The 13,421-nt window shown below is 41.3% G+C and overlaps 1 protein-coding gene across 5 annotated transcripts in view; it reads left to right on the forward strand.

The window, feature by feature from the left end:
- LOC124155333 (DNA replication ATP-dependent helicase/nuclease DNA2) overlaps positions 1-13,421 on the forward strand; it is a 98,692-nt gene that overhangs the window by 72,532 nt on the left and 12,739 nt on the right. For all 5 annotated transcript variants that reach the window (XM_046529060.1, XM_046529062.1, XM_046529061.1 and 2 more), the window contains 3 exons: positions 2,403-2,662; positions 8,341-8,537; positions 12,142-12,343. In XM_046529060.1, coding sequence (XP_046385016.1) covers positions 2,403-2,662; positions 8,341-8,537; positions 12,142-12,343 — 659 coding nt within the window. The remainder of the gene's footprint in view (positions 1-2,402; positions 2,663-8,340; positions 8,538-12,141; positions 12,344-13,421) is intronic.

Here is a 13,421-nt window from a genome sequence, read left to right on the forward strand (position 1 = left end):
TAGCATAAAATAATAAAACGCTCATAAACATGGGAAAATTGTTGCATTAAAATAACACCGCCAAGATTTTCTATAACACCGAAATCACATGGTTTTAAAACGAATTTTAGCAAAAAATAAAACCACTTTCACGGACCTCTAGTGATAGGTAATGAAATGATATTTTGTAATCGACGTAGACCCATGAAATAAAATGTGATTACGTATTAATCATGGAGAGCTACACAGTTATCGCTAATCGAATAAAATCATTTTAATCCCTCCAATGCATCATGTTTCTTAAAATATGAATTATTTATGTATAATATTGAATGAATAAAATAACTTTGTTTTATTCCACCCTTTATTTTAAATAGCACGACCTGGGTTTCAACATCTAGTGCTATCATCAGGTACAATTAGATGGGTGGCATGCTCTTAAATAGGTAAACGTGGGTGGATGGGGGGGATCAAAAAAGGGGGGAAGGAACATTGATGGCGGGTAAAGCTGATTTTTGAAGAAAGGAGTGGGGGTGGCCTTGGGGTGGCTTGCATGGGAGAAACGACAAGGAAAAAGATAAAGGGGGAGGGGTTCTCAAAAGGTTTAAAAGACGAGGGAGTCAAGTTGATGGTCGTAGGGGGGTGGTAGTGTGACTTTAAGCAATGGTGACTGGGAGGGGAACATATGGTCATTGCAAAGTTTAGTGGGCGATTCACTATCTCAAACTGTTCTAAAAAGTCCATTTTTCTCCCCTTGTCTATACAATGTAAAATCCTGGGTTCAAAATTACACCAATGGTTTTCGTCACGTATATGTTTTGCTATTCCAGAGGATTCGTCATTATTTAGAAAACATCGTCGATGTTCTTTCATTCTTACGTTAAAGTTTCTCCCAGTTTGTCCAATATATTTAATCTCACAGGTATCACACTTCAACTGATTAACACCACTTTTTTGGAGATCGTCATACTTGTCCTTCGTATTAAAAAGGATTTTACCCACTGTTACAGGATTATAAAATGACACTTTTACATTATGAATTATATCACACAATTTGTATGATACATGGGGTATGAAAGGTAGCTTGCACCAGCATGAAGGATTTTCTGTATCAACTTGAAAGGAAGTTATAAGATTTATGGCTTGTTTTTTGTTAGATCTTTCAATAAGTTTATCGATCAGTTTTGGGTCGAAGCCATTTTGTTGGGCAATGTACTTAATGGTATTTAATTCCTTCTTAAAATTGTCTTGAGACAACAAGTATCCCTATAAGTTCGGGAGCAATAGCTGAATATGTGACGTAAGGTACCCCAAAAGTCGATTTTATTTTCCACCATTTTCAATTTTTTTGAGGGGAAAATCGGGGATTTTCAGAGTTTTCCCCCGATCGCCTTCAGCCCCCCCGTCGAATGATATCAATCTATTCACCACTCCATGCCCGTTTCACCTGGATGCCTACGGTCCACACCACACGCTCTGAATAAGATTCCACTGACATAAATGGAAGCTTAAACATGAGTGCGGACCGTAGCAGGGCATGGAGGAGCCATCCACGTGGCCCCTCTGCGCCATTTGCGCGTGTAGGGGCCACAGGCACAGCGGATGGCTGATGTGGACCAAGGAGGTTTGCCAGTAGAATTAGAGCGAGCTTGGAGATAACAGTGTGTCTTTTCGCTATGGATAGTCTAATTGACACTGGGGAAATAACTGAAAAAATTATAGTCATCAGTGCGTAGTTCAGTGAATAAGGTCATAAAAGCGGGTTTTAATGTTCTTCGTGCCACAATAATGGGATGCACCCAAAACCTCCTTTGACGGGCAGTTTTCTTCTGTTTTTTCTTACCTGGTACACAGCAATAGCTTGAATTGCACTTGGCTGAGTGACGTTCTTCTACCTTGGCAAGCTACACACAGCTGACATGGTGCCTATGTGAACAATGTATGCGTCTGTTCATCCACGCCTATGCAAACAACAGCGACCGCTCTAGGCCCGCATGCATAGAGCTGACCATCCACATCCATGTGAAACAGGCCTTATCCGCAAATTTGATGTAGTTCATCAACTTGCCTAAAACGACGCTGCATGCTCTAAACAACTAGAGTCCTCTATGTTATTTCCTAGTCAACTACGAATGACGTGCATGCGGCAGATTTTGGTGCAAAATCCAAAGTATTCGAGATCGTACTTGAAGCATAATTATTTGAGATCTCGAATATCGAATACCTTCCAGTATTCAAGGTAATCGAGTATTCACAGATACTATTTGCACATCACTAGTTCTATGCTTTCTCATTGACATTACAGCAAGGAAATTATAAAAAGATTAGGGGTGGAAATCAAGGAATTTGAAAATGCAAAGTTGGCTCTTCCCTATTTGCGTGGACTGACTCCTTGTTCGCTAATGCTTCTCTTGTGCTTGTAGGCAAGAGCACGGTGATTGTGGCTCTCTTGCGCGCCCTGGTGGCCACTGGACGCAGTGTGCTGCTCACTGGCCACACGCACTCCTCGGTTGACGGCGTGCTCTGCCGCCTGCTGGATGCAGATGGGGGCGCCTCCATTCTGCGCCTGGGAGCCACCCACCGCATCCACCCGCGCCTGCACCCGCACGGCGAGGAGGCCATGCTGCAGAGCGTGGCGGCGTGCCACTCTCCTGCCGACCTGCACACTGCGTTCCTCTCCAAGGTGGGCCTCTTCTCCTCCTTGGTGTGAATTTTGTCTCATTCATTGAGAGGCGGAATCTTTTGCTCTGTGTGAGTGGATAGTTGGCATTGGCCGCTAGATGTGATTGATTGGTGGCTGGTGGGAAAGTGTCACTCATACGAGTTTGCTATCCTCCCAGTGGACTGTAAATCATGCAAACTTGATGATGCGTACAACCTTTGTTCCATCGTGGCAGCCATTACTGAATGGTAAGCAGCCTCACACCTGCAATCTGATTCAAAACAAACGGCTCTGAACACAGCAAAAATACCCATTCCTGATCTTCTCTGCTGGAACTGAAACTGTGATGAAAATTATGTGAAGGATGTGCGATGTGGCCTTTGTTGGAAATTTGGGTTTAGTGAGTTGTATCTCGTTTGTCTTGTCATCGGCAGAGTTATCATCTCACAGCGCGGCATTCAAAGTGGCAGGATGGGAGTGTGCCAACTGAAGGTTGAGCATAATTATTTGCTCTGCGTGGGAATATGTTATTTAATATTAAAAACAAATACAGTAAACTCTCAATTACATGAAGAAGGATATTACAAAATTTTTGATATCATGTCACGCCATCCCTCGGCCTATGATCCGATGGGACCGCCTACCATTAGCTAATACCTGGCAGCTCTCGGCAGGCTCCGATCTCTTGAGTCGTGGGCTAACCTCATAGGAATTTCTTTTTACGGGCGCCAGGCAACCAAAGTTGCCTTCCTATGGACAGCACTGAAGGGAGGGCTTCACACAATTGTCACACTTAACATGGCAATTAATTTATTGCACATTTGGACAAACATAAAATTTCCTTTTAAACAAATACCAAAAAAATTACAATGCAACATACATACAAGATTTACCATGAGAATAAGAATATTGTCTTTTCTTCTGGTACCAAACTTGAAAATTTGGGACAGGAGAATGCTGGATCTCGGCTCATATCTGCCAAAAGGCAGCCGAACCTCAGCTACGTATATCCAGGAAATCACCTGAGTGGCGTCCACAGCCCCAGAGTACTTGCCCTGGAGAGAACAAGAGATAGGATCGACCCATGTCTCAGCAACCGGCCAGAAACCAGTTAATTGCACCCAATGCTGTGCACTTGCAATAATGAGGCTGATCCACTTACCGAAGAGCGTCGGGAGATACAGCTTGATATCCTTCGGGCGCTTTCTCTAAACATAGGCTGGACACTCATCTGAGTCGACCACCTGGTCTGTCTCCTGTCCTCTGTCTCTCTCACACACACACGACTCGCTCGCCTCTCTCACCCAGACTCGCTTCCTGGCTGACGCATGGTTACCCGGGCTCTCACGGCCAGCCCACCGACCTATCCAGATGGGGTTGATGGGAGGTGGGTGTGTAGGTAGGGGTAGGATTATTTGGGAAGGGGAGGGGTGTTTTCCTGAACCAAGGCTGTGCATACCCAGCGAAGGGAATGCAGGGCAATGGGTGAGTGAGTCACAATGGAACCGGCCGGTGAAGGCAAGCCCAGTGGAGATTTCAGGGTGAACGCTACAATCACTAAGTGAAATTGTGGTCCCAGCGAAAAGCCTTTGGTAAATATGTGCATTGTGCAATCTGAATGTGCAAAGTTTTGAAATTACAGTCTTTGGGCTCAATCCCCAGGAGCAAATGGAATTCGTTTATACGAACAAAGGCAAAAAAATTGTCAACAAAGCTAGTTATGCTGGCTCCATCACCGAAAAACTGAGGGTAGGAATTGAGGGAAGGTATGAGGGAATTCAGCGAAAATATCGTGGCTGACACGATGCCCCTATTTACATGCAAACATCGGGTCGACAATACTTCGTAGTTTAACATGCGAAGAAGGTCGTGCAGGGTATTTCTTACACTCCTACTTAAAACCCTACGTAATTGGATCATACCAAGACAATGTGAGGAGTCCAAAAAGTTGCTCAAATTTCAGCGTTTCAAGGGTAACTAAGCAAATAAACAAATTATATATCTTAAGTATTGGTCTCTATTTACCACCAAATTCTTTTTTTGGCTACTCTTAGTGAGGAGGCACTTCCAACTCTTAACCATGAACTTTCCTCTAGCCTCCTACCTGTTCCACCAATCCGAGAGAACTTTCTTTCCAAATCCTTTGCTTACTCTCTCCCACTGATCTTCTGGTGCTGAGCTTCCTGACACCCAACTGACGGCATCCCAAACCTCCCATTTCCCACCCCTCTCTGAGCTTGAGTGCGATACGTTGTGACGGACGAGATGTCACCCGCCATCAACGAGAGGACAATGTCAACGGGGTAAACATTTTAAGGCATCAAGAGTGAGGGCTCAACAATTGCATTTTGTTGTTATGTTTCTTGATTTATATGTCTTTTTATTTATAATGGACATTATAAGTGGAATGTCAATTTAAACACCAAAAGGAAGTTTCACTTGGTACCCGTAGCGGAGTTCTTCCTTTTTTTAAACTTTTATTTACATTTTCTGTGTATTTTCGAAAGAAATTATGTATATAATGTGCGGAATTTTATTAATGTATAATTAAATATTAGTTACTAAAAATTAGAGATGGGTCGAATAGCAGATTTCTTAAACTCTAATATCGAATTCGAATATTAAATCATTGCTCAAATATTCGAATAACTCGAATACTAGAATTGCACAAAGCATATTATTTCTTTAAGCTTCTTATTTCTTACCAAGTTTCTATTTCCCTTGATGAATGTATAAATAAAAAGTTATACAGTGGAACCTCGATCTATCGTTTTTCAGGGGGGACGAAAAAAACGATGAATGCGGGAATGTTTGACTAGGTTGCCTATGCTGCAGGAAACCCAGGATTTTGGCGAGTAATTAAGATTTCCTTTAAAGGATTCAAACCGGAATTTAGATGATTAATGGAATATTTTAATTTTATGGAAACAATTTGGGCTCATACAGTGAGTCCTCGTTTAACGTCACTTACCGTTCCTGAAAAATGTGACGATAAACGAAATGACGTTAATCGTAGCACAATATCCCATAAGAAACAATGTAAAAAGTGAATATTGGCTCCTAGACCTCACAATTCCTACGCGAAAAAATTTTAGCGTATCATATTTGGGCCATTTCTTACGATGGGAATGCCAAACTATGGCATAAACACGAGTCCCTGTCTTCATTGACGGCAATACCAGCAGCGATGCACATCCTTCTCCATTTTTGTATCTTCCCGCGTTTGTTTTTTCGGCTTTGCGTGGTCACCTCGGCATCATCGCCTGGGCATCATCATCGCTGAAACATCGTCGTAGTTACAGGAACCAAGATTAATGAGAACACGGCGAAAAAGTGACGACAAATACTCCGAGTTCTACACGGAAAAATTCCTAGAAATCACTTTTCAGGTTCCAGAAAACTGTTATGTCAAGTAAAATTTGCTAAAACTTTACTTGACATTTACACACTTAACATTTGCACACCTACCTAAGAATTCATTTAGCAGAAAATTTGCTATAAACGTAATCGAAATTGACAATAAACACACCGTTTTACACTTCGTTTAGACTGACTGTATTACCGCCCACAAAACGAACAACCTGCAACGCCCGCCGCTTCGCATTTTTTCTGGTGCGAAATTTAAAAGACCTGACCAGACCTGACGTTATCGCGAAGCAAAGGTGCGATAAACGAATGATGGTATCAAAATGTTCGTGACGTTATCGCGAAATGACGTTAAACGGGGTGACGTAGAACGAGGACTCACTGTAGTTGATTCAACTAACATCTCTTTCAAATATCCTAAGGGGACACACCACCTTGTGAAAAATGATTGCCTGCCATCTCGGCATTTACACTGCTACGATGGATTTCTGTCTGATGTATACATTCTTATCTACCAAACGCCATTTCAGTGGCACGCCGATCTGATACTCGGCTTCATCCAACTTCTTATTTTCAACAGGTAGCTCGCTTTACCCTCAATCCTACTGTCAAGTGCTGGCGGACAATCCAAGGCGTTTTGCAAAATACAGGCGCTTTTCCACCGGATTTTCTTCAATTATTTTCAGTCCATCTGTGGAAGTTCTCATGAGTTAAGCAGATAAATTCAAATTGCTAGCGGGGAGAAACCAAATATCCTGAGAAAATATCCCTTCAACTTTGACAATAGAGATTTATAGCATAACTCATAAATTGTAACTTGATACAGTGGAGCCCCGCTAATCCGAAATCCGGTAATCTGAAAATCTGCTTAATCCGAAATCAAAATCAGGAAAAAACAAAACTTCTACAACGTAGGTTGTGCTGCTACCTATCGGATTTCTTAGCAACTAAGAACTCAAGCAGTAGCCGTGCAGAGCGTTGCTGTACCGCGTACATAATGAAGTTGGTTGTTTCTCGTACCGTATCGACGTGAAACGGCATTTCGGCGATTAATTTATGTAGTTGCACGTTGTATTTAATGATATATCGTTAAATTAATAACAGTCCGCTTAATCCGAAATATTCGCTAATCCGAAATGGGTCCGGTCCCAATTATTTTGGATCAGCGGGGCTCCACTGTATATGTTTTCGAAAAAAAAATACCGCATCAACTTCCGAGAAGCTCTGCTGCTCATATCGAGTCTCGCTAGAATGCTAAGTATCTGTCGCATTTTGACATTAATTTCTTTGCGTAAAATGCTTAAATAAACTCAGAAATACATTGTGTTTGGTTTTATTCTTTTTGAAATTACACGAACATTACTAATATTTAAATCCAATAAAGGTGTAGTATCAACTGACGAAAGTCACTCTTAGACATCTTTTGTGCTTATAGATGACTCATGCAGCGGTTGACCTCCACAGAAATGGGGAACTTTGAAGCTGGTAGGAGAAAAAAGGTCAGTGGGGGAGGAAAAGGAGGGCCCGAAACACGTTTCTATTGTTCTCGTGTAACTGGATATTTTTTTTTGAAGGTAAGGTCCCTTATAATAAGATCCCTGCGCAAACTGGGACCTTTTGTTTGATTTCAGAGAAGAGGAAAGCGTCAGAGTGGGTGAGACGAGTGCTGAATGGAGGGGGATAGCGGATCGTGGGAAATGCCCTAAGGTTGCTATCACACGGCACTGAGGTTCTCCTGGTGGGGGGAATCAGGGATTTTTTTTCACCCGACCATTTTCGGTTCCCCTCGTAGAACTCTTTTCACCGCTCTAATCCACGAATTTGATGTAATTCGTCAACTTGCGTAAAACGGCGCTGCGAGCACTAAACGACTACAGTTCTCTAAATTTTTCCGAGTCAACTACCACCGATGTGAGTGCGACAGTGTTTGACACGAAATTCAAAGTATTCGAGGTATTCGAGACGGTATCTCTAGCATAACTATTCGAGACCTCGAATATCGAATACTTTATAGTATTTGAGTATTTGCGGGTACTATTCGCACATCTCTTCTAAAAATAAAATTGTGAAAAATAAAATGCATGTATGTACATATATTTTGCTCTTTTGGAATATATAATCCTTGATTTATAGTCTCAAGGAACTCAATGGTTTGACTTTTGTACAAGTTTTCAGGAACACATTTGGGTACGAAAGTCGGGGACTGCCTGTATTTTGTTTTCATTTATGAAGTAAATCAATTGTGTATTTAAATTTCGGGGACCTCGCTACACCACTTCTACCGGGGTGGTATCCTGCATCCACTCTGATTGCATTTCCCATTGTGGCCACAGGCGGTGGTTGGCGCCACGTGTTTGGGCCTTGCATCCCATCCCATCCTGGCGAGGCGCACATTTGATGTGTGCGTGATGGATGAGGCTGGCCAGGTGCTGTTGCCAATTGCGCTGCGCCCTCTCTTTGCGTGCCGCTCCTTTGTGCTTGTTGGAGACCCTGAGCAGCTGCCGCCTGTTGTGCGCAGCCCACGTGCAAGGTGAGACCCCAATCTCTCCACTGTGTGTGAGTTGTGCAGCAAAGTTGGCATCTTGCATTTTTTTCAGACGCTTTTGCAACCATGCTTCCTGGATATTAACTTTAACAGTAGATTTAAAGTAATTTCCCAGCATGTGTGTGTGTTCAATGGTTTTGTGCACCATCTCTTCAAATCAAACCGCCGTTGATTCTGATAAAACTCGGCCTCCCCGACCACTGCTCATCATGGATATTTTCCCGTCCATCAGAAAACTCCCGTCACTATTTTCGCACATTTTAGATGCCCACACACTTCTCATCATACAGTTCCACTAACTGTTGACGAATTTCTATCGGAGAAAACATTTTTGCTTTCAGAAATCGAATGACGTAGCGTAGTTCATAGGTGGCGGGCAAATGAAGCGGGAGCTTCATCCTGAACGACTGCCATGCAGAGGCAACCGACTGTAAAAAGAAGAAGCAAGACACCCGAGTTGGAGGAGAGCTCCATCGTCCAAACGAGGCAATCAATTTCAATGCAACAAAACTCAAACGATAGAGAAGTTACTTCTACGTTGGATCATTTACTTAACCCTTTCACTGCTGTGAACGCACTTCTTCTTCCTCCCTGCCATTGGCTTTCGCCGAAGCACTCCGAAGGGCCCCTAATCCGGGACCCTTTCCTCGACGAGCTCACCCTCACTGGCCCCTCTTTTCGACCCTCCGACCCTCCCCAAAAGTAACCGCTCTGACTGCATTTTGAAAATCTATCAATCAATGCCATCATCAAAAATAATTGTTTGCATCGCAATCCTGCCAATCAAGCAATTGAGTTTGTTTTTGAACCGTGTTTCTGCGATGAAAAATAACAATTTTGTTAACAATGCTAAAATGGCCAATTTCCGGTGGTCCGCAAAGTTGATAAAATTATTATTTTTCATTGCAGAAACACGGTTCAAAGACGTATGTACTTGATTGCCTGATTGGCAGGAGTACGATGCAAAAGATCATTTTTTGATGATCGGATTGATTTTCAAATTGCAGTCAATTGCAGGTCACGTTTGGGGAGGGAGGGAGGGAGGCCCCCCAAAGGCTTGGAGGGTCAAAGAGACGGGCCAGTGAGGGGACCCTACGAGGGTGTACCACGCCCATCCTGGAAGTACCTGCCTGCTCCATGGCCCAATGAAATGCATTTTAACCTTTTTGCCGCGTGTGAGGAGAAGGTTTTCGGAGATTGAACAGCAGTGTAACAAATTTCCACTCCATAGTATTTCCTGTACTTAATTTTTTCTAAAAAAAAGTACCCATTTTTTGCACGTAAAATCAAGTTGCCCAACTTTTAGTGCTTGGTTTTCCCGTAGTTTACGTTCAAATAACTTGAAATTTTGATGTAAGAAACCCAGATCTATTATTGACAATTTGCAGAAAACAAATAGTTTATAGGTATCACTAAATTTGATGGATTTGTCCTAAATTCTGCAAATATCTGCTAACTTTGAAACCAATGGCCCAATTAAAAATTGATTGGCACCGTCTTGTACCATAGTATGTAAGTAATGCAAGTACGTAGATCATGCACGTTCAGTGTCAGCAGCATATTCATTATCGTTTGATATTTATTATTGTTTTGAGCTCTGGTTGTTGCTTTTGCTCTGCCTAGTGGGGCAGGCCAAAACAAAGCAACAGAAAAGTGAAAGTCTGTCAAAGCCGTGCAAAGTTGCCATGTCTTGCATTGTGACACCCTAGTACCCTGGCAGTTTACAAATTATCCACTGCCTGCTTCTGGCAACCAAGCACCTCTTTTCTACTCCCTCTCCCAACGGAGCTGCCGGTACGCGTGTAGAAACATTTAGAAAAATATTAAACGATATTCATTTTATTAACGATATTTGATGTAAATGTTATACATTTATACTGGTGTTCATTTCATCGTACAGCATACATAGGTACTGATCAAATTTCAATTGACCCATTGGTTTCAAAGTTAGCAGATATTTGCGTAATTTAGAACAAGTCCATCAATTTTTGTGGTGAAAACAATTTGTTTTCTGCAAATTGTCAGTAATAAATCTGGCTTTCTTGTGTCAAAATTCCAAGTTATTGGAACGAAAACCAAAGGAAAACCAAGCGCTAAAGGTTAGGCAACTTGATTTTACGTGCAAAAAATGGGTACTTTTTTTGAGAAAAAATTAACTACTGGAAATACTATGGGGTGGAAATTTGCTTAAGTAAATGATCCAAGGTAGAAATAAATTCTCTTTCGTGTGCTTTTTGTTGCACTGAAATCAATTGCCTCGTTTAGATGATAGTCAAACTCGGGCGTCTTGCTTCTTTCTACAGGTAGTAAGTGGTCAAAGGTAACGTTAGGGGTTTTAAATTTTAGCATTGGAACCAAGGAATGCAGTGCTGTAGTCAAATTTCTCCTAGCGACTCATGTTAGGAAATCGCGTCGTTGGAGAACTTACTTTTCAGTACACCCTCGTCTATCTATGTGCCATACCCCTGTTAGGTAGGTTAGGTAGGTTTATCACATGTAAAATCTCTATTTTTCAATATTAGCATATCTTCCAAACGTTGTGAGCAAATGAGCCTTTCTTGAGAACTTCTGTTTGCGAAACTTCATTCATTTGCGTCATCTCTGAAGCCATTTCTCAGTGGATATGAGGTGCTGCATCCAGTCACTCCATGGTGACATTGAGGATCGTCTCCTGAGCAGTGTAAAGCAGACAAGGATTCTTGTCTTGGGGTTCTCGTGTCTGCAAATGACATGGCAGCTCTGCAGGCAGACCACGCTGGTATCTAGTTCAAAAGGGTTGTCTCTCAGGTGGATGAAGTGCTGCTAACTGGCTCCAACAGGGATACGGATAGACTGGACTCATTGTATGCAACTTTACAAACAAGAGGGCTTTGGGGATGCATTGGCAACTTGTAGGTATCCTCGTGCTCTTCCAGTAATGAGAAGAACTTAGACATATTAGTGGATAACCCACATGAATACTGCCAAAATGTACTTAAAACAACTTCTATCGAAGTGGGAATTACTGATCACCAGGTAGTGCAAAGTATTGATGCTTAGATGATAACTTCAGCATAAAAATAATAATAGAAACTTCTAGCTTAACTAAGCAACTGCCTTACATAAAAAATGATCAATTTACTTATGCACGCAACTTAATATCATAACTATTCTTTCTGATTAACCCATGCTCCCAGCATGACTTAAAAGTTTCCTGGTTTTAAGCAAGTCTTCAGATCAGTTAAAACATTTCCGTATTTTGAAAAGGCTCTTTCACCATACACATTTGAAGCTGTACACTGTACACTGGCTTCAACAAAATGCAAATGATTTCCCTGGATTGAAGCCCAGGAGGACAGTGACTGTGTCTACTTTAGCAGACTCCCTCCCCTTCTAACTGCCTGGACTTGAAATACCCCATTATTTCCCTCACACAGCTCCATCGCGGATGCAAGTGTTAGACAGGGTCTTTTTTATGTTATGATTCTGAATTTTCTCTTACCATGAGGAAATGTGTGAACTTATGATCATAATGTTATCTCATAATATGCATGTATTAATGTTTATTGTTGAGGTGTGTATTTGAGTGACATGGTTTCCATTTGCACAGGCGCTTGGGGATGGAGCAAACGCTCTTTGATGCCCTCTACTCCCCTGACGCGTGTGTCACGCTGGGCGTGCAGTACCGAATGAATGCTGGCATCACTCAGCTGGCCAATGCACTTTCTTATGGCCATCACAGTGCCTCGAGCCGTCTTGTTTGTGCCAACCAATGCGTAGCGCAGGCCACACTGAACATCTCGGATACGCAAGTGAGTGTTGAAGGGAATGTTTTGTTGGGCTGGGTTTTTTCTGACAGTTGCCAAAAATCGTACGAGATGAAATTTTTGTTTACTTTTGTTTCATGTGCTAGGAATATTTTATTGAACTTCAATGATTGTAATGAAAAAAAACGGAAGTAAATTTTTTATGCAGGTACCAAGTACAATGACGGTAAATATTGTTTGGTTGCAGGGAAATGTGTTCATTTTTCAACAGTATCTCTACAATTCCTGATTTCTAACTCATACTTGTATGAATTTAATTGAGTTTAGTGAAATTGTGACATAATGGACACAGATATGGCTAAATTTTGCTCTTACAAACGGCTTTTTGAGCTCCAGACATAATTTGTATGTAAATATATGTGCATGCTTCATCATTGCAAAATTTCACTATTATAAAGAGTTAATTCAGTATCCATTTCAATTATTAAAATTAGCATGTATCATAATTTTCTTCATTTTCTTCCAAGGATGGAAGGATCCAGGATATTTTTGGATCCAGATTGGATAATTTATTTAAGGTGTTACATTTTTGGATATTTTCGTATCCAAATGCATTTTAATATCCTGCCTACAAAGTAATTATTCAAGTTTCTTCTTGGTACATATGGTCAAAGGAATGCTATTTAGATTGTTGTTCATATTTCAATATTTTTAATGATTCAAAATCATTTTTATGAGCTTTCAAGTCTTTTTAAAAACATAATATCTTTACATGCTCAGGATTTAAACAATTATGCTTGTTTTTGGCAATAAAATAGGTTTCAATCTGCAGAAAAGCTAATAGACTGTATTCTGATTTTCCTCTTTTACGTTTCCCCCGAAATTTATCACTCTCACATACTGATTAGCATTGAAAGAACAGAGAGAAGGTTTATTATTAAAAATATGACATGTTTCGACCATGAGGTCATTATCAAGCATAATGACGGTCGAAATGCGTTGTACTTTCAATAATAAACCTGTGGACCAGTGCCATCTCTCTGCTCTCTCCATAATAATAGGATGTCATTCCACTACATAATCACACACTGACTTGTGCTTCACTTACAAATCCTTTGGTTGT

This window comes from Ischnura elegans, chromosome 3 (genome assembly GCF_921293095.1).
Source record: "Ischnura elegans chromosome 3, ioIscEleg1.1, whole genome shotgun sequence".
In the NCBI taxonomy this organism is placed as follows: domain Eukaryota; kingdom Metazoa; phylum Arthropoda; class Insecta; order Odonata; family Coenagrionidae; genus Ischnura; species Ischnura elegans.